This window comes from Pterocles gutturalis, unplaced genomic scaffold (genome assembly GCF_000699245.1).
Source record: "Pterocles gutturalis isolate BGI_N339 unplaced genomic scaffold, ASM69924v1 scaffold42976, whole genome shotgun sequence".
NCBI classification, from domain to species: Eukaryota; Metazoa; Chordata; class Aves; order Pterocliformes; family Pteroclidae; genus Pterocles; species Pterocles gutturalis.
This window is the reverse complement of record NW_010099338.1, coordinates 1-21,254: the sequence shown is the minus strand read 5'-3', so window position 1 is coordinate 21,254 and position 21,254 is coordinate 1. Positions and strand designations below refer to the sequence as shown.

At 41.6% G+C, this 21,254-nt stretch overlaps 1 protein-coding gene across 1 annotated transcript; it reads left to right on the top strand.

The window, feature by feature from the left end:
* The first annotated feature begins 1,262 nt into the window (after positions 1 to 1,262).
* On the top strand, positions 1,263 to 18,996 carry LOC104460767 (poly [ADP-ribose] polymerase 14-like). Its single transcript, XM_010076041.1, has 15 exons — positions 1,263 to 1,284; positions 3,276 to 3,533; positions 4,130 to 4,366; positions 5,397 to 7,687; positions 8,216 to 8,452; positions 8,697 to 8,918; positions 9,379 to 9,442; positions 10,414 to 10,563; positions 11,266 to 11,328; positions 12,716 to 12,883; positions 13,922 to 14,128; positions 14,217 to 14,825; positions 15,391 to 15,536; positions 16,883 to 17,057; positions 18,707 to 18,996. The coding sequence occupies exons 1-15, from the start codon at positions 1,263 to 1,265 to the stop codon at positions 18,994 to 18,996; spliced, it is 5,139 nt and encodes a 1,712-aa protein (XP_010074343.1).
* Positions 18,997 to 21,254: the final 2,258 nt, after the last annotated feature.

The window sequence follows — 21,254 nt, the reverse complement described above, 5'->3', positions numbered from 1 at the left end:
AGGGGGTCTGGGGCGGCGCGGTCAGGGGGGCCCAGGGCTGCCCGTCTCCCCCCGGGCGGAGGGGCCGGGAAGCGGGTTCGTGTGTCGGGTCCCTACAGCAGCGAGTGTGTTGTGAGCTGGAAGTCGCAAGCTGTAACTTTCTGCAAGTTGAAGTATGTGTACTGACTTAATTATTGCATCTGATCCAAAGTATACTGTCTAGTATGTAATATGCAAATCTATAGTATCTAATATGTCATAGACATCCTGTAGGAGGCCATATAGAATATATAATGTGTGTTTGCTTATATATATGCTTAAATTCGGTGCTTAGGTTTAGCTTCTAGATTGCATTTTGAATAACTCTGGGCTGTAAGTTAATAAATATATCCTACCAGGTATATATATATATACATACGTATATAAATTTTGATGCGCAGTAGTATTCTCTAGATTGCACTTGGAACAATAAAGCTTATGTTAGTGTAACTTAATATATATTGTATCTACAGAAACTTGCAGCAAGGTAGAAACCTTTTAGCTGCAGTTGCATTAAATGTATACGCACCCATGCATGTACATATATGTGCATAAACACACACATATGTACACTGTTTTTTCTTTCTTCCTTACCATGCTTCTCAGTTGCAGACTCGCCCTGTTGGTAAGTTCAGGACATACAGCCCCAAGCCATTTTGACACTGTCTGGAAGAGGGTGTGCAAGGCATGGGGCCGGCACTGGCACCCTGGTGCTGTAGCCCCAGTGCAGGGCTGCCAGCCAGGCACTGGCCAGGAAATATCCAGTGGAGGTGAGCTTCTCACCTCTGTTGGAGTTTTTTTCCAGAAATAATATCCTCTGCTGTTCTTCAATTTCTTTTCATGAGGAAAGCCTCGTGCATGCTGTTTTAGCATCATAAGTTTAAAGCTCTTTCATTTTGTGGGATGGTATATGTGTCCTAATGTAATGGTGAAAAAGTGCTATGTAATTTAAAGTTGTATTTCTATTCAGATTGTCACTGGGGCTTTTTGATTTTATTTAGTGAAGCAACGAGTTCTTGAGAGGCATTCTCATGAGCTGTCTTTGGGAGAGAAAGGAAAATTGAAGCTGACTGTCACAGAGCCTGAAACAGCACAGGCTGATGAAGAGGAAGCATTTGAAGAAAAATTAGTTCCTACAAAGGTGAATAAAAATTGTAATCCTAACTAGAGCTTTGAGACAGTGGTGAGACTGTCAAATCAGTCACTGATATTTTCCTTTCCTTTTATTTTAGGCTCTGGATGCCATGAGCAACCTTGAAACAAAAGGTAAAAATGTTATCCATAGCTCTGCTGATTCTTCAGAAAACAAAAAACTCATCACCAAGGATGGACTTTAGTTCCCTTACCCTGCGTAACTGCTCAAAGATAAGACCTGGATGGAAACAGCTGACGAAGGTCTTAGACCCAGGGTGGTGTCTTTGTGCTCCCTGCAGTTAGGAGTCTGTAAAGCCACGTGGTGCATCTCCCCAGCACCTCAGTGGCTTTGGTTCGATCTTCTTCCAGCTATGTTCTGCTAAGCTGCATGATTCAAAAAGCGATCTAGAGAACGTGACTGCATACCCCACATCTGTGAAGAGTAAACACCCAGCCCCAAGACAGGGCAGCTAATCAGGAAGCTCTTCAGTGATTGCCCCCCTCTCCTTCCCTTTCCTTATGAAGTCTTGTTTGGTGCCGTTTTTGTGGGGTTTTCCTCCTTTCAAAATCAGATACTCAAAGCTGTCATCTATTTTTTAGTTACACCAGTGAGTGTAACTATCTAGAGTTATACTAGCTTTCGGTTTTGCCATTTTGTACTTCCTTGGGCATAGCGGAGCAGATATTTCCTGTTGGCGATCTAGAAATTAGTAACTTAGCCTCTGCAGAGCTATGGCTTCTGTGGTTATTTCTTTTGTTTTCCTCTTGTTGGGTTTATGCTGGTAGGCCTTCAGAGGCAGCTCTCTTCTGTGAATGTTACGGGTTTGGTGTCGGTTGTGGCTGTACCTCAGGAGAGCCTGTGGACGGGCGAGCGGTCAGAGCGGCCTGTGGTGCTGCCGCCGGCTCCAGCCTTCCCGCCCTGTGGCCGGCTCCCTCCTTGGGGCTGCTCCCCACCCCCGGCCTGCTGGGCGCTGCCCCGGGACTGAGGGATTTTTGGATGTTCTTGAGAACAAACAAGCTGGAGACCCTTGCCCCCGCGTCCCTCCTCAGCTGTACGACTGCTCCACCGAGCTCCTTGTCCCTTGGCTGTGCCTGTCCTCTGTGGCAGCCAGAGATGGCGGCCCTGGAGGTTTACACTGAGGGTGGTGAGTGCCAGGGTTTCACTCCATGCTCGTCTGCCCACCACGGCACAGGGATGTGCTGGTTTGTCAAACTGAGAGGGGCTTATGCTCCTGCTTGTGCTCGTTGGGGCGAGGAGTGGAGAGCTGCCTTTGCTTGCGAGGATGGTCATCTTGAGCACCCCGGGGTGCCCTTTGGCTCCTGCCAGTCCCCCGCCACCCTGCAGCGCTCTGTCACTGCCCTTTCCTGTGACTTGTTGGACAGTTGTGTCACCACATACCTGGGTGACACTTTTAGTTTGCTCAGGCACGTTGTTCCTGTTTCGGAGGTTCTCTCCTGCTTCTACCCTCACCTGTCTGCAAAGATGGAGACATGCCTTCCTCCGGCAGCCGCTGGACTTCTGGGGTACTCAGTGGGCAGCCCTGTTATAGTTTCTATCCTCAAAATTTTTGTGGCTTTCCTGCCAGCCTCCTGCACACATGGGTCCTACGGCGCTGTCATGCCGTGCTGCTGGCAGGGCTCAGTGGTCATCAGGGGGCTTTGCACGGGGTCACACAGAGCAACGGGTGGCCTGTGGTGCTGCAGGTGTCCTGAGCTACGTTCAGGCTTGTTACACCTGCACCAGGGCTAAGAAACAGATGCAGAGGCTGCAGGGTCCCTCACAACCCTTACCAATGCCTGAGCAGCCATGGCCAGTTATCTCAATGGATTTTAGTTTATTTATTTGATTTTATTCTATCTGTGTCTCTGACCTGGAGACATACCAGTGACCCTGGACTTGTTTGCTCATGGCTATTACGCCACCAAAGAAGCTGCTGCAGCCCTGCAGAATATTGCATCTGAGCTGTTCTGGATCCCAGAATGTCCCAGGGTACCCTGCAGTATTTGATTGGTTGGATGATCTCTTGGGAAAGGAAAGGAGAGAAATGGTAAGCAAAATCTGTTAATTCCAGGAAATGTGTACCAATATGTCACATGGTTTATTTCTCTTTCTGTTGAAGAAGATGCAGAAGCCTTGCAGAAAGCAGAGAGCTTTGTTCCGAACAGTGAACTCCAGGAGGAAGCTGGCTCTGCAGAGGACGTTGCAGAAAAGCCCACAGAGACCTCGCCTTTGGTGGTGTTTGAAAACATACAAGGATGCAGTCCAAAATGCTTACGTATGCTGTTGGAGAACATCAGTGGCCTGGCAGTAGATGATGACTTCACTGTGGAAGTGATACCTGAAATAAATGTTGCCGTAGCTACCTTTATAAAAAGTATCGGTAAGACAGGATGAACACCATTGTTAATTTCCATGTCTATGTATGAGTAATAGCTTTCGGAGCTTGATTCCTTTCCCGTTAGAGATTCAGACAGTACCTGAATCTCTAAAAATTACCTGGACTGTACTCTCTGAAGAAAGATGTAAGTCTTATATACAGCTCCATGAAAATGCCTGTGTCTGAATGTTACACTGAAAAAAGAAAATTGTGGCATCTTTGTTAATTGAAATTGGATAAGAATGTTTCATTGTCTCTATCTTATTTTGGGTTAGATGGAGGAGAACTAGAAGCAGACTGAGTGTGGAGATGAGTTCTGCCATTACTGTCTCCATTTGAGAAGACAGTGGGAAGTGTTTAGTTTATTCAAGACGCAAGTAAGAGGGGAACACAGACATAGTGGTAGTGCATAGCATAGGGTAACATGGCCGTGTGCATTTCCCCTTTTTTGTTACAACAGAGAGTTCTTTGTCACCCAAGACAGTTTTGCTCCAAATACAGGGAGAAGTAGACTCAGCTCATTTCTTTCCCAGAAGTGATGGCTGGTTTTGATAATGATGCAGGAAAACAGTCTGTTCATACTGCTTTTCTGTTTACAGATACTGAAGAACTAGTCAAAAAATGTTTGCAAAACAAAAGAATTAAAGAATTCAAAATTACTGCCAGGCTTCTTGAATTGACCCAGAGCATCAAGGCTGAAAACATACCAGCCAGCGTTTCCACAGACTACATCACCATTTACTTTGAGAGTGTGCGGAACGGAGGGGGACCTGTGTCTGACGTCCAGCTCTTCCCTGAGGAGAACTCGGCCATCATTACTTTCTGTGATCACAAAGGTAACACTGTTCTTTGCCTGACCAAAGGGCTCCCAGGTGAAGGACCTGAAATAAAATTACTACAAATGTAGGCATTAGGAGAAGCCTGGCTTGCTGTCGCTAAAGCCAGCGTACACTGTCCTGTTCCTGGGAACTGCTCTGGATTTAGAAATACTGCTGCATGTCTGGCGTTTCAGAATCTCTCTGTTTTTTTATGTTACCAAAGGTTCATTTTAATACCTGCTTTGTGCATGGGTTGTTCCCACTGATGTTTTTTCGCCATTTACAGAGGTTTTTATCTGCAATACAACATGAATTGTACTTGCAGGGAGAGGAAGCAGGATTTGTTAATGGCTTCAGCTTTCACAGTTAGCTTTCAGAAACTAATTAAGGTCAAATATGTTCATTATCAGGGAAGAACAGAACTAAACAATGATCCTGTTACTATTTGTTGCATTGATCACTGTCCCGTTTTTGTGCCAGGACTACCTTTGGTAGATATCTCTTTGTTGGGAGACTCCTGTCTTAGTAAATTCCTTTACTTTAACTAAAGGTATCTGCCAGGTGATTATTTTTCTTCTGACTCTCAGAATTTGCTTAAGAGTATTTTGTACATTAAGTTAATATGTAATTTGGATCATTGTTTTAAGTCTCTGCCTTTGCCCATTCCAACTGAAATGGGAAAAAAAAAAAGGTAAAAAAGCACTGGCATAAAGAGCTTTATTTTAAGTTGAGAGCAAAGAGCATTTCGTAATAGTAACTTGATATGGCTCTGTTCTGTGATGGGGTTTCCTTAGGGAATGAGAGCAAGGCATAGCTGTACAGGTAAGTACAGGCACAAGCATATTTACCAAACTGATTGGAGCCAAGTTTTTTATCTTGTCCACTACAGAGTGGTTTGGAAATCAGAAAGACACAAAAATATCTATTTCAAATGAAAAAAAAAAACAAACAAAGTTATTTTATTCAATACAATAGTTCTAAGAACAGAGTCATTTGCTTGACTTGAAGTTAATTATATATGTGTTTGTCTGTGTGTGCTAACTTTTAGATGTAAACACTGTCTTGAAAAAGAAGCATTTACTGGAACAGACACAGATTTCTGTGTATCCGTATTACCACTCCCTGGGAACAGCTCTCTATGGAGAAGAAAGACCAACTATCAGGATGCCAGACCCCTTTGGGGTGCCACTAGATCCATATATCTGGCAGTTTTTACAAAGGCAGGCTCAACTGATCCAAGACATAAATCAGGAAATGGCAGTTTGCCATTGTGAGCTAAAATGGCCACAGACAGACTGTGCACACCCAGAAATTATGTTGTGCCCGTCGTCATCTCTCTCCAAGCAGAAAAACCCAATGATTAAGTTGATCAAGACATGGAAGCAAGATGCTTCTACTGAGTTCTCACGTATCATGTCACGTTACATAGCTATAAAATGTAAAGTACATTCAGTGGATTGGGAAGATGTGAAAAACAGATTGGTGAAAGATGTTGCTTTGATCATAACTGATATTTCTGAGGAGATGGTGGTGATTGCAGGCAAAAGAGCAGCAGTGGACAATGCAGAGAAGGAAGTGAGGGAATGCATGGAAAAAGCTATGAAGGAGAGTGAAAGGAAAAAACAAAGCATAGAAATTTCTGTGTCGGTAAAGCCAGGGAAGTATGCTGTTCTGCACAATGCTGGGCTAGAAGAGAATATTCACAGAGAATATCCGTGCTTAAAGATCTTTTATGATGAGAACAAAAAAACTGTTCAGTTGTGTGGATTACCTGCGGAAGTATATAAAAGCAAAGCTGAATTACTGGAAAAGGTATTGAACATGCCATCTACATCAGTTACCATTGATCCCCATGTTTTCTGCTATCTACAGCGTGTAGATAATAAACCAATGTCAGAGTCATTATTCACTAGGAAAAAAATTAATGCTTTTTATGAGCTTGAGAATGATACTGTGTTGCTATTTGGAGATGCTCCCAAAGATCTTATAGAAGCAGAAAAGCAAATAAAGACAGGCTTACGATATGAGTGCATCAATGTGGAGGACGGTGAGGTCATTAAAAAGGAGCAGTGGAGGAGTCTTCTTGCCTCCTTGCTTAAGAAGTACAGTTCTTCCCAGGAAACTCTAGTCATTGATGAACCTGCTGGAAAAGAAAATCAAGTGATTATTGTTGGCTTTTCTAAGCCCGTAACAGCAGTTTATCAGAAACTTAATGATTTTATAGATAGAAACACACACGTAGAAAAAGTAATCCCGGCTAAGTCGGTAGTGGTAGTGCAGTTTGTAGAGAAGGAAAAATCCAGTGTTTGTCTTGAATTGAGGAAGAAAGGCGTGACAGTACATTTTGACACCAAGACACCATGTTTTTCCCTGAGTGGACCAAGAGCAGAAGTGCCAAAAGCAGTCACTACATTTGAAAAAATTATCTCATCCCTTTACTCAAAAAATGTGCCAATTGATAAACCAGGAGCCAGAGAGTTCTTCTCTGAGAGGAAAGATTCATGTGTTTTGGAGGCAAAGCAGAAATTTAACTGTTTGATTAGGCTGGAAGAAGAAGAAGAGCAACAGCAACAACAACAGCAACAGAAGGGTGAAAACGTCAATAAAGAGAAAAGAAAGCTCAGCTACAAGAAAGTGCTGCCAGATGGAGTGGTAGTAGCAGTGTATAATGGTAACTTGTGTAATTACCCCGTTGATGTTGTGGTAAATGCATCTAATGAAGACTTAAAACACATCGGTGGCCTTGCTGAGGTACTGTCAAAAGCAGCTGGTCCGGAGCTGCAGCAGGAGTGTGACGAGCTGGTGAGGAAGCATGGGAAATTTCAGCCTGGGCGCGCAGTTATCACGGGTCCTGGGAGACTCCCCTGCAAGAACGTCATTCATGCTGTGGGGCCCAGGTGGAGGAAGCAAGCAGCAGAAGACTGCGTGAACTTGTTAAGAAAGACAGTGAAGAACAGTCTACGATTAGCCGAAACATACAATCATCATTCTATAGCTCTGCCTGCTATAAGTGGAGGGTTTTTTGGCTTCCCACTGCAGACATGTGCAGATTCAATTGTATCCTCCATTAAGGAGACCTTGGAAGAGTTCATGGGGGACAGCAGCTTGAAGGAGGTTCATCTGGTGGATTATGCAGAAGAAACAGTTCAGGTTCTGAGTGAGACAGTAAAAAAAGTGTTTACAGCTAAGACCTCTCCCCCGAAACTGCCGACGCCGCGCTTGGTAGACTGTAAGCCAAGAGAAACCCAGAAGGAGAAGAGAAAAGAGGATCTGCACATGGTTACGACAAAGGAAGGACTGCGCATCCGAGTGGAGGAGAAAAATGTTCAGGAGGCCACGGTAGGTCTTTAATTTTCCAGTTCCTTTCTAACTTGATGTGAAGATCTTATTTAAATTTAAATAGAAAAGGAATAACAGGAGGTTATATTGTTTTACAAGGCAATTGCTATGTAAGGGAACAGTGGCTATGTGCTGCCTAAACAAGGATGCAAGCTTGCAAAACTGATGGATTTCAGGTTGGGATCTGGCACTCTGCAGCTGTTTCTAGTGGGCAGCTTTGAATTTTGGCATGTTTCTTTCCCAGCTAGGCTTTATTTGTTCTCCAGATCTAAGGTCAATATGTTTGCTTTTTTTCTAAAAGGGAAATAGTAAAATACTTTCTAAAAGTATTTTTTTTTTACTCACAGTGGCTCTGATGCAGCCTGTGGTAGGTTTCCTGCAGTATATTCAGTATGCAGAAGCTGTGCTGAAAACCAGGTTATTTCTCCATTGGTATCTTGTTTTTCATGCTCTGTGTTCCTATTAGTCTCAATGCATATTTTTACTTGAAGTCTGGCTATTGATATTTTCGTTGAAATTTTGTTGCAGACGGATGTTATTGTCAACAGTGTTGGCACAGATCTGAAGTTTGGTGTGGGGCCTCTTTGCAAAGCCTTGCTGGAAAAGGCTGGACCAGCACTCCAAGCAGAGTTTGACAAAGAAAAACAAACACAGGCTGCTGGTCAAGGGAGTGTGCTCTGCACCAGTGGATGTGCTCTGGCCTGCAAGTCCGTGTTTCATGCCATACTTCCCGTGTGGGATGGAGGAAAAGGACAGGCCCTGAAGGTACATTTTAATAATTAAAAAAAATTTATTTTGAAAACAGATTTATTTGGGATCCTATCCTGAAGTTTCAGGATTTAAAATAGTTAGCTTAGATGACTCAACTCCATTTACTTCTGTTTGAATGACCTTAAAGATGCCTTGATGCACTGAGAGCTTTTACTCATACCAGCATAGTTTCTATGGAACTAAGAATAAATGATGCCTTTTTGAAAAAAAAAAGAAAAATCTTTGCTTTGTTTTACAGCATCTAGAAGATATAATCAATTTCTGCTTGAAGAAAACTGAAGCACTTGGGCTGAATTCGATCACTTTACCAGCTATTGGAACTGGAGGATTTGGATTTCCTAAAACTGTTGTTTCTAAGTTAATGTTTGATGTGGCATTCAAGTTCAGTAGCAGCCACACTCGGAAGACTCTTCAGGAAGTTCATTTTCTCTTGAAGCCAAAAGATACGGATAACATTCAGGTAGTTCTTCTCAGGACAAAGCCATGTATGTTACATACTGTGCTAGTTATGCCCTAACGATATATTTTAGTTATATTGCTTTCTTACGGGGATAATTTAGCACTTACTACTGTGGGCCAGTGACAGTGGGATGTCTCTCCACTGTGTCATTCAGTGTCTCTGAAATACAAACTCTCAGCAAGCACAAGCTGCGGACAAAATTGGCCTCACTGCTGGCACCATAAAAACCTGTAGATGCTCACTCATCTTTTTACGGAGGAGTTCTGGCAACTTGAAGATGGTATCTGTTATTACACCGTCCATGCTGAGGCTTCCCCTGTTGTTAATGATACCTAAACACGATTGTGAAATGTGTCAGATGGCTCAGCAAGAGCTATATAACTGTTAGTGTTAATTATAGAAATATTCGGTATATAAACTCTGAAATACTAACTTTGGTACCTTTTTTTTCTCTTCTTAGGCTTTTACCACTGAACTAAAACATAGGGTAGCTGAAAGTTGCCATGCTGCAGCACCACAGCCAAGTAAGTTGTGTAGGGGCTGGAGGTGGGACACAGGGGAGAATATAAATACTGTAATATGGTTTTATACCTATCAGGAAACAGACAAAATGTCATCAAGACGCAAAGCATTTTTTTTTCCTCCTAATGGGCTGGCATTCTTAAACTCCATTAAAAAAGATGTAAAAATCTTAAAGATGTATTTATTTTGTTGAGGGCATGCTCATCTCTTCGTGAGACCAGTCATCACATGCAAGAGGATATTCTGGTAGGAGAACCGTCATTTGTACCCTTTGTACTCAAAGGGTATAAGAACTTGGTATCACTTTGCCAAACAAGCCATAAATAACATGTATTTCTGTGCCTTTAATCTCCTATATAGAGATATACAGAATGGATAATTTCCATTTATTAATTGACAGTAGTGTGACACAGTAGCAAAAATGTCTGAGTGAACTGCGTCAATGGCAGAGGCTTATTCGTAAGAATATATAGCTCTCTTCTCAATTGCTGTGAGTATCAGTGAGATGAAGTTACAGTGTGCAGATAAAATATGAATTAGATAGGTTTAGACTAGAACTAAGGAACAGTTTTATATCTGTGAGGGTAAAGGTGAAATAACTTACAAAAGCAGTGTGATGGGATCTCCCTTAGTGGCAGTGCTTCAGCTGGATACTCCCATTTCTTGTAAGAGGAAATGCAGGAAACTCTGTTACAAAGCTGGTCAGATCAGATAACCCCAAGAGTCCTTTCTGAATTTATATTTACAGAAATACAAATAGTTTCACTTTCACAGGGAAAGAAATAACGGGAGGAATACTGCACCTTCCTGCTTTCAGAAGTGGAGTAAAGAGAAAGGCAGGGACTCTCTAGGTCCATCAAACTGATCTAGAGCATATTTCTCAAAAGGAAGAGTTGAAGTTTCCATCAATGGAAGAGAATAATACCCCAAACTAGAGGAGAAGTGTTTTAAGGTGTTTTTCCTTCCCTTGCAGGTTTCATTAGGCATGTTTCAACTGAAGAACTGGGAGTTCATGAAATGCAGATTGGTGCCATTACACTCCAAGTAATTAGTGGAGATATTACCAAGGAGGATACAGAGGTTATTGTAAGCATATCAAATCCAACCTTTGATGCCATTTCAGGTATTGTATTGAATATGTAGCTCTTTAGTGATAAACTTGTGCTAGTTTTTAGAAGGGGGGGAGAGGAAAGAATTGCCCACATGTGAAACTTTTATGAAGTATTTTTCAGATGAGAGAGAGACAGTTGTGATTAGTCAGGAAATAGATCTTAAACAAGTTTTTTACATGTCCCAAATATTTCATTTAGTTTCCAAACTACTCAGACAGAAGGCATCTGACCAGATTTTTCTTGTTTGTAAACAAAAATGCTTACATAAGGGAATTTTTAGATCAAATATAATTCTGCAAAACTGCTCTTGTCCTAATATGTTTCACTGTAAGCCAAAGCCCTGGTTAAGTAACTTGACGTGTAAGAAGCAGAGGATTCCTTGGCAATGTTGTGAATGGCAAGCATAAAGGACATCAAATGATATCATTCCAAGCAATCAGAGTTTGGTGAGGGGCATAGTATTGGCTGGTGACACAATTAAATAGGAGTTATCCTTAATGATTTCTAATCAATAATTAAGGCAATGTTCTCTTTGCAGCCAGTACAGTGTGTCATGGAGGGTGCTGAGGGGAACTGGCAAGGTTCTGCACTTTGTGGGATCTTGCCATATGAGAATTTGGAGTGTTTTTAGAGCACAGAAGTTGGGTAGAGCTTTGAGTAGAAATAGCTAAACTGACTTCATGAATACATATGCTTTTGTTGTATGATTTAAGGGGTCTTCAAAGCAATTATGGATGCTGCTGGTTCCGAGATAGAAGACGAATTTAATCAACATGGTATGTGAAAGCATACTATTTTGTTTGATTAAATTATTTTTGTGTTCTCTCTGAAAACTTAAGTCCTTTTATAATTCTCTACTCTGATGGTATAATTATTTAATCTGAAAAATTATCTTTTGCTTTTAGGAATTCTGAAAAGTCCTGTTGTTGTTGTTGTTGTTGTGACACCTGCTTTGAGAATTTTTCTTGTCACAACTGAACAGAAGATGGATACAGTTTTCTGATGCTAATAAATGCTTGGAAATGAATCTAATTTAAGTTCTTTACCCCTGAAATTATTCATGCATGTTCCTGCCTTAAGAACAGAAACAGTCCCATTGACTTGAGCATGATATTTAAGCTCACCTATTGTCAGCTACAGGGGAACTGAAGTTTTGAAACTGAATGAAGTGGTGGAAGACTTGTCTTTTGGTGTAAGCACGTGCAGGACTGGCTTTTAAAAGCTAATAGCAAATCTGGGCTTATATTCACAAATACATAATTATTTTTTATTGAAATAAGGTAACTGTGCTTATCACCCTGATTATGAGTTCATCTGTAGCCGGCTTTCTGCCAGACCAGTAGAGCAGTAAAATCCCAGCTCACTGTGGTTGAGCACAGGAAGGAACACATACTGGTTGCATAAACAAGATGTTCCTGCTCTGAGTCCAGAAGGTACCTTTCAAGATGGAGTTTTGTGGATATTTTTCCCAGCCTTTGGCTCTGCAGGCTTTCCCCATTTATCAGCCTGATCTCAGCGCATGCAGAGCATCTTATAACGAGTTGTTAACTTTGTGACCAGTGGGGTGGTATGTAACTCTGTGCTCATCAGTCCATTCGTCCTCACATTCTGACTCTATTTCGAGGTGTTTGTAATCAAACATGAGTGCTCTGAAAAAACACAAACATCCGTACCACAGGTCTTAGATCAGTTAGTCATTCTCGTAATTATATTATTTTAACCGTTCAGCTCTTTTGCAGAATAAGAGTTGGAGATTTCAAGGAATGAGGGACATAAGAAAGGATTTATCATATAAATTAGTTGTGCACGTTCTGTTGGCATACTTTTAAATAAAAGTGAGTTATATTTAAATTCAACATAAATTTGTAAGATGTACTTAATAGGAAACTACTCTGTAGCAGAGATCTCGGGAAGTTAGAAAACACACAATTATTTTAATTACTTTCTCAAAGAAATTCTACAATCAGAATATTTACAGAGAAAACCAGAATCAGCAAAAACCAGGATAATATAGCTCACAGTGGATTTCTTTCCACTTTTTCCACTTCTCTTGTAGTGTGTATTATTCCGTTGTACACTAGCATCAATACAACCAGCTGTCATATCAGAAGAGATAGCTGCTTTGAAAATGTTATGTCTCCTTCTTTATCTTCCCTCTTTCAGCTGAGCAGTCTCAAAGTGGCTTTATTACTACGCAAGGTGGAAAACTGTTGTGCAGCAAAATCATCCACTTGTTTCCCAGTGACGACGTGAAGAGTCAGGTCTCCAAAGTCCTTCATGAGTGTGAGCTAAGGATGTACAAATCTGTCGCTTTCCCGGCAATTGGAACAGGTTTGCCTTTTCTCGGGAAGGCGATGAGGGCTGTGATGGGGGCAGTTCAGAAACTGGGACAAAGTTAGTACCTGTGATGTGGATAACAATAGACTTGCACAAGAAACTGTAAACTGTGATTTGTGAAATGTTCCTTGTGGTCAGTTCAAACACCACCTGCACACTTCAAAAATGCTGCTTTTTAAAAAAGTATAAATATTACAGTCAATAGTGATTGAGCAAGAATACCTGCAATTTACACCTTTTAGAGGTCTTGTTTCAGCCCATCTGCTCCAGTGGAGGGCTAGAGGCAGGCTAGCTCATTTGGCTTAATCTGCTGGTTAGTCTGGGGAGTGAGGCTTGAAGAAAGCAGGGTGTCCTTCTCAGACTAAGGCTCCCCTTTCCTGTAAGAAGAAATCGCGAGCTGGTCCTTGCTCAGCATGCCAGGTTAGGGTAGCCGCTGGTGCACAGGTCAGTGTTTGGACGTAATAGTTACGGCAGGTCCCCTGGACTGCCAACATCATCTGCGCGCTGGTGTCACGCCAGCTGTCCAAGGGATGCCGTGTCTGAAATTGGCAGGGGTCCCACCAACATTTCAGGAGAAGCTCTAGGTTGCACTTCAGGCTTGCTCTAGGGGAATGAGAGCAGTTGTTTTGAGCTCGATGTTCCTATTTGTATGTTGAAATACACTGTAGGCTTGTGCCAGAATCCTCTGCTGATTTTGATTTGGTTTGACTTCGGTACCCGTTTTTAAGATGGGGATAGAGTTAGTGATGTGTGGGTTTAAAAATATCTGGGGGATGCCAAGGCTGAAGTGCTTGTTGGAGCCTCAAAGTAAATGGGTGGAGAATCCCAGAAGAGCTTCCTGGGTCTATGTAGGATGTAAACTCCTGGAGCTCACAGGCTTAGGTGTAAAGCTGAGGTTAAGCCTGGGGCTTTGGCCAGAAAGTACCATGAGGGAGGACAGAGGGACACCAGCTGGGGACATAGTCTCTGTTTTTGGGATGCTGCCTTGATTTAAGTACTGTTCACTGATATGTGACTTTTATTTTTATTTAGGTCAGGCAGGACAGAGCCCAGCAAAGGTAGCTGATGACATGTTGGATGCTATAGTGGAATTTGTAAGCAAAAGATCAGTACAGTATTTGAAAAAAATTAAAATCGTCATCTTCCAGACACATATGCTCAGAGACTTTTACGAAAGCATGAAGAAAAGAGAAGATTCAGATTTACCCACAAGAGATTCATGGATGTCTATGTTTAAATGTAAGTAGGTGGGTTTTCCATGTGCATGGGCACATAAAACTAAAAATATTTTATTTAAAACTAATAATTAACATATATTTCTTCACAGCATTTTTTTGGGGCAAAAAACCATCCACTGAGAAGAAAAAGCCTGTGGTTTTGGAGAAGAAAGTTGATGTAGCCACATTTCAAATTTGTGGAGAAAGCCAAAAAAATGTGGATGCAACTGAGTCGTGGATAAAGAATTTAATTTTAAAGGAACAGCTTGAAAACAGTATTTCAGATGAGCTAATTGTACATTTTGGTGAGAGTCAAATTGATACTTTAGCAGATCTCCAGAGAAGAATGCATGTTACCATTCAGCTTGAAAGTAAACTTTTCCCCCCTTGCATTAAAATTTCTGGTATTAGCAGGGATGTCTTTTATGTTTCTGTGAAAATTCAAAAAATGATCCAAAAAATGAAGGATGCTCAAGAAGAACAATCCAAAGCGGAACTTGTTTATAACCTGGTAGAATGGAGGTATCCAGGAAGCAATGATAGCTTTGTTGCTTTTGATAAACTGACAAATATGCACCTTGAGGATGCCAAAATAGCTAAAAAATCACATCTTACTGTCAAAATTAACAAGAAGGACTACAAGGTGGATCTGAATACTCTACAGGCTAATGATGACCAAGGAGAAACTATAATCATTCAACGTGTGCCAAAGAATGAAGGTAAATTACAGCTTTGTTAATAAAAAAAACTTTAATAATGATTATTGAATGATAATTCTAATAACTGCTAACTCAGGTATTCCAAAGTAGTAAGCTATTCCATAGATCTTTTCCTTTTTTTCCCCCCTTTTCTTTGTTTTTTTTTTCTGTTTCTTCCCCCCCCCGCCCCGGGCATGCCATAGCCAGCAGGTTTATTTTCATCATTAGTGGTGACTATGACTGAAATCAGAACATCCGTTTTAAATACAAATATCATCTGTATGTATGTGACTCGTGAGCATAGATTTCATGCTTAAGTTTGACAAAGGAAGCGTATGAAGAATGCATAAAATTCTTCTGTGGATTTCAAACTTGTCTTAGATGGGGATAACTAGACTAGAGAAAATGTAAATTCTTAACAGTGCATTACAGAGCCAGTGATGTCTTGAAGAGAGAGAATATTTGGGGGATAAAGTATTGACTGTGTAAGGTACAGTCCTCTCAGCCCTCTCCAGTCAGTTTATGAGGCGTGCCTACAAAGCTGAGCTAGGCACCCGTGATAATAATGCAAACTCTGTTTTTGCAGATAAGCAGTCAATAGCGCTTCCTGAGCAGTGGGAAGACATGCATGAGGAACGGGTCAAACTGGTGAATCTCAAGCCATCATATCATGAATACCTGGAAGTTGAGAATAAATTTAAGAAAACCTGTCCCAGCTTTGTCGTAGAGAAGGTGAAAACCTATTGGGGGGGAGGGGGAAAGGGAATTCTTGGTCTGAAAACTTTAATATACTTTCTAAATATTTGTTTAAAATTTTTTCTAAATATTTGTTTTAAATATTTGTAAGGTGCCTGCAACCTAGTACACCTTTCATATGTCAGTCTTTCCAGGACTCTACAGGGTGAATATAAATCAAATCAAATTTCCTAAGAGTTGCCCTGTCATTTCTGCCTTCTGATAATGCAAAACTCCCGACCATCAGTCTTTGGGCTAACTCTGTGTTCAACTAATGTGGTACTCATTAGTTAATGTGGTATTTCCAATTGGAAAATTCTATATTGAAATGGAAGCAGGAGCAAACACATTCAGAATACAAAAGAAAATACAAAGTCCTTGAAGACTGGCCATAAAGCTTTTTACTATTTTACTACTTCTTCCCTGTCAGTCCCAGAGCCTTTCAGGCTAGACTGTTGGTTTTAACCAAAGTGTCAAGATTTGATCCTGCTTATTGAAAAGTCTGCAACACAGTGCACAGAGATTTAATTGTCAGGGAGAAGATGGAATTATTCCGAATAAGAAGGAGCAATAACTAGGAGAAAATATGATGAAATTAAGAATGAGAATATGTGTTTGAAAAATTTTCTTCTATCATGAGATTCAATGAGCATGGTCACTAAGACACAAATAGAACAAAATATTAGTGTACAATAGAAAAAGTCGGGTAATGACATGAAGTCTTTTTCCATTGAAAATGGAAAGCTGTTACAGCAGTGCCTTTAAGATTATACTTTGATGCAGATACGCTGTATCCCCCTGAGCTATATTCACATTGTTGGCATAGGGAGCCAGTGACATCTATCCTCCCACCAATTTATTTTTATATAGGAGTTTCTTATGGGTTGCTAAGCCACACAGTAAAGGAAGTAATTTTGACTTCCAAGCTGAGATCTAGAAGAGAAACTTAAATTCAACGTAATGATATCGCTACACTCTTCCCTTAAGTGAGAAAATAATCAGTAAAGATGATAAGGCTGTTCAGAAGGCATCTTACATCATTGCCTCTAGCAGCAGTACAAGAGCCTACTTCTAAAAATTACAATGCACAGCTACCACGATTGCCCGTGTACCTGTACTAGGCAAGACAAATATATGCCAAAAATTACCAAGCTGGAAAACCTCGTGTTTGCTACTTTGATTTCTGATTTTTCAGGAGGCTCACGTTCCCCAACCCAAACCACACACTAACAGGGCATAGTGAAAATTACTGTAATTATTTTCGTTTGGTTTTAATACTTTCCTGCCATGATAAATATTGCTCCCTATCAGTATAAATATAGTTCTATTTCGTAACTTTACAGATTGAAAGAATACAAAATCCCTTCCTCTGGCAGACATACCAAATTAAAAAAATCTCTCTCGGTAAAAAGAACAAAAATCAAAATAATGAGAAGTTGTTATTTCACGGGACAGCTGCATCCTCATTGAGCACAATCAACTACAATGGATTTAATCGTGGTTTTGCTGGAAAGAACGGTGAGTCATTATCCAAAGCAGTTAATTTCCTAGACGTGTATGAGGTGCTAGGGAATGTCCAGGTTATAGTACTGTCAGCACAACATGAAGACTGAATAAAGTTGGAGAACAAAATAATAAATGACTCCAGAGCATAATCCGCATGGACAGAGGAATGAACCGGTTGAGTTAATCCCTTGTTGATGAACGCCGCCATCTAGAGGGTATCCGGAACAGCTCACCTACTCTGAAATGGAGCCTGGGCAGCTTGTGAGAAATGTTTTGTATCATCTGCCTGCAGAGAGGAAGAGGGACCGCTGTTCAGCATCCTCAGCTGAGATACCAACCACTAGTTGCTGATATCTCCTCTCTCCTTAGACAAAGGCCGGTAGCAAAGTAGATGCTTCTCCTGTTGGCTCCAAAGATAAGGACAGCACAAGCAATCAGAAGATCCCATTCCCCTACCATTTTTATGCACGTGAAATCAATTGAAATTCATGAATTAATTCTTCCCCTTTAATAGTTGTTAGGGAAAACTATGAAATATTTATCAGAAAGACTTTCTGCATTAGTTCAAAGGTTGTTTTGTCCATTTCCTCTAGTTCAGCCATGTTATGTTTATTACTTGGTAGCATTCAAAGATGAAGCACAGAATCCAAAGAAGTGGAACTTCGGCTGAATTGAGGTGCCAGTCGCTCTTAGAGGTCCTGCAACCTTACTTCAGAACTCCTTACTTTCTGTTCTTAATGTTTACTTCCTTAAGACACAATTGTACATGCCTATGGCTGACTTAATCTTGAGAGAGATGGACAGCTTACCTCAGATCTAGTTGACACTTCAGTGTGGTCTGGATCCAAAAGCAGATATTTCTCTGCCTGGATCCTCTAGAGGTACTTATGCTGATATTTTCTTGAGAAAATGAAGCCCAGCATACACAAAATACATCAGGCTGTGCACAGACAGAAATGGTACCCACCATTTATTTTTAAAACGTGACCGAAGGAGATGTAGCTTTGCTCTCCTGCTCTTTGGTAGTGCCAGGACTTGGGAAGCAAGAGCTCTAGATCCCCATGTCCTCTCTCTGCCTGTGAGTATTGACATCCACCTCTCTATCTTGGCCACGATTCATGGTAAGAAAGGCACACTTCCCTTCTGTCAGGCTGAGTAGCCATGCAAAAATATCCAAAGATCAGAGCAGACAGATAGGATGGACCTGACAGATAGGATGGACCTGTCCAGCCTGAAGAGCTTTCTACCGATGTCAGAAAAAAGAAATCTATCTCAGACAAGGAAATGTGATTCCTCTAACTTCTTGCTCTGAAGTGTAACTAGAAAACTGTAATTACAATTATATAGTCATTTTAAGTTGAAAAGGCTCTGAAAATTTGCAATTTGATAGATTGCATAAGGCAAAACAGAGAAAGGAACCTTTTCTCCATAGGAAAGGGCGGTCAAAACCTGGGTGTTGATACTTACCTGACATCTAAGTGGATTCATGTTTGATTCTGATGCAAAGGATTATTATTCTAGAACTTGCTGTTAAACTCTAACCAAAATTATAACTTCTGCAGAGTGTTAAAAAAAAAATTAAAAGGCGGGGGGGAGCTTTAGAGATTCTTAATGGGAATAATAACACTAACTACACTTGAAAACATTGTCTTTCCAAACAGCTGCAGTCATTGGAAATGGAACCTACTTTGCTGTTGATGCGAGTTATTCTGCTCAGGATACTTATTCCATCCCAGATATGAATGGCAGAAGATACATGTACTTGGCTCGAGTCCTCACGGGGCAGTACTGTGCTGGGAGCGGAGGACTCATCACTCCACCACCAAAAAACCCAGCAGATCCTACTGACCTCTATGACAGCGTGGTTGATAATGTGAATAATCCAGTAATGTTTGTAATATTTAATGACATTCAGGCATACCCTGAATACCTTATTACTTTCAGAAAATAGAATATAGTCTGGAAAATTTTAGTGCCTTTTACATGTGGGAATTAACAGGGCCACTCTTGATTCTTGTTTATGTCTAGGTTTCTTAAACTAAGCGGTTATCTATCTATCCATGTGTTTAAATGTCTTCAAATTATCAACACAATGAGGCCAGGATAAGCAAATATTTTAGAATGTGCCGTTTCAATACTCACATTTCAAATTCAGTTAAGCGGTGGTGTAGGCACGAACTGTGAGAACAGCCCCGACCTCTCCCTATGCAAGGCAGAGGGGAATGGAAGGAGAGGAGCTGCTCTGCCTCACCTGGGGCCTGAAGTAAGAGGTGCAGGGGTGGCCAGTGCATCTCTCATGTTCCTATTTCCAGTATTCACCCTAAAGCACCAACTGGCTGGCTGCCTGTGAGGATTTATTTAAAACACTTGGTGTTGGAGGAGTAACCTCTCTCGCAGCAGTGTTTTCAGTCATTCTCAGGCATCTGCTCCCTCTTGTTGGTGCTGAGAGTCCTGAACTAAAAAAATATTCCAATAGTGAACAGACACTTTGCATTCCTTGTTTCACCCACTCTTGTGCTGTTGTGGCATACTGCGTTATTACCTAGGTATAAATTCCTAAATTCATCCCTGTTTCTTAGGGGCATCCTCCAAGGTCCCCCAAATGATGTACATCCAACTTCCACATACAAACTCATTGCTTCTAGAATTTTCAAGACAGTAAAGAGGGACTTTAAATTTCTTCTGGCCAGTACTGAAACATTAACCCTTCAGTAGAATTGCCAATTTGCAGAGAGTCACCTACAGGGGCATAACTTGGTTATCAGGCTTAAACCATTTAAAAAATTTTTTTAAGTTCTGTAAAGCCAGTGACTAATGGCATTTGTACATCTTTGCAAGCTGTACACTTGATTACTGATTATCACACAACTGCCAATCAAAAGCCATATACACAGTTTTAATAAAAGTAGTTTCAAACAGATATGTTGTATTACTGAGTCCTTGTTTACAGAAAGGAAGTTTCTGCTTGTTTTCAAACAGAAGTGTTGCTTTATGTTTGAATATCCTTATGTAACAGTGATGCTATAAATAGCCAGAAGCTGAAAAGACTTAGAAGACAAAATTGTTTTCTTGTATTGACTGTGTGACAGATTTGTGCATAAAGACTGCAGGTGAAATTATTCTGCCTCAGTCCAAAGGAGACATGTGCTGCAATTAGCTGCCAGGATGTCTTGAAACGCTGCCGGGATGTTCCCCTTGCCTGCAAGGGGGAAGAGTGCTTATGGTATCCGTAGGTGGCAGGTGGCGATATAAAAAATTTCCGCTCTTCACAGCAGATGCCCATGCAACACTTTAGCTGAATGTCCTGTGTAAATTCCCATTTAAAGCAAAACGGAGTTTAACCCACTCCTGTTTTAATAGATTTTGCTTCCTGTGAGAAGGTGAGGATGCTTTTCTCTGCTTTTCTGGGTACTTTTCTGTACTGTGGAAAGCCTGCAGCAGCCCCAGGGACTGGGTTTAACTGAGGGCACCAGGCACCTGCCAGCTTCTCCCCCGCTGCCACCAAGCTGCAGGGTGAGCCAGGACACACAGCTTTCTGTTTGAGTGGCCGTTGTTAGAATTGACTGCCTTGGAAAGCAGCCGGAGCTGCAAGATGAAGCACTACAAAACCCCAGGCAATTGTTATCCCTGGCGGTGGTGGTAGATGTTTCTTTACTAGTCTCTAAACTAGAAATGTGGGGATACTCTGTGGTACGGTGCTTGTGGACTGAAAAGCTGGAAAAAGGTCACGTTGCATATTAAAAATGAAATCCAGCACTCATCGAGTGCTGGGATGGGCTGGCTGCAGTGGACCAGCTGCTGGCAGACCTTTGCTTCTGGGCAGCAGGATTTCAGCCTCATGGCCTGGAGCAAACTCCTCCAGGCACAGGACTCCCAGCCACAGGCTGGAGAGAATGAGGGGCCTTGCTGAGCTGGGGACCTGGTGCCTGGCTTTAATAGCAGCAATGCAACCATAGCCCCGTGGAGTGCACTGAATCTCACGCTGCAACATGGAGCATGGACCTAACTACGCTACCCCACTATTGCCCTGCACCACCGTGCAGAAGGCTCAGCTGCACAGCCTTGCGTTGCCCCTGCCAGCATTGCATTACGCTGGAGCGCTGCCCTGCAGAATGCTGCGCTGCACTGCACTGCAGTACACTGCATCGCTCTGCACTGCATTGCTCTGCACTGCACTGCACTGCACGCGAGCTGCACGGGGAGCTGCAC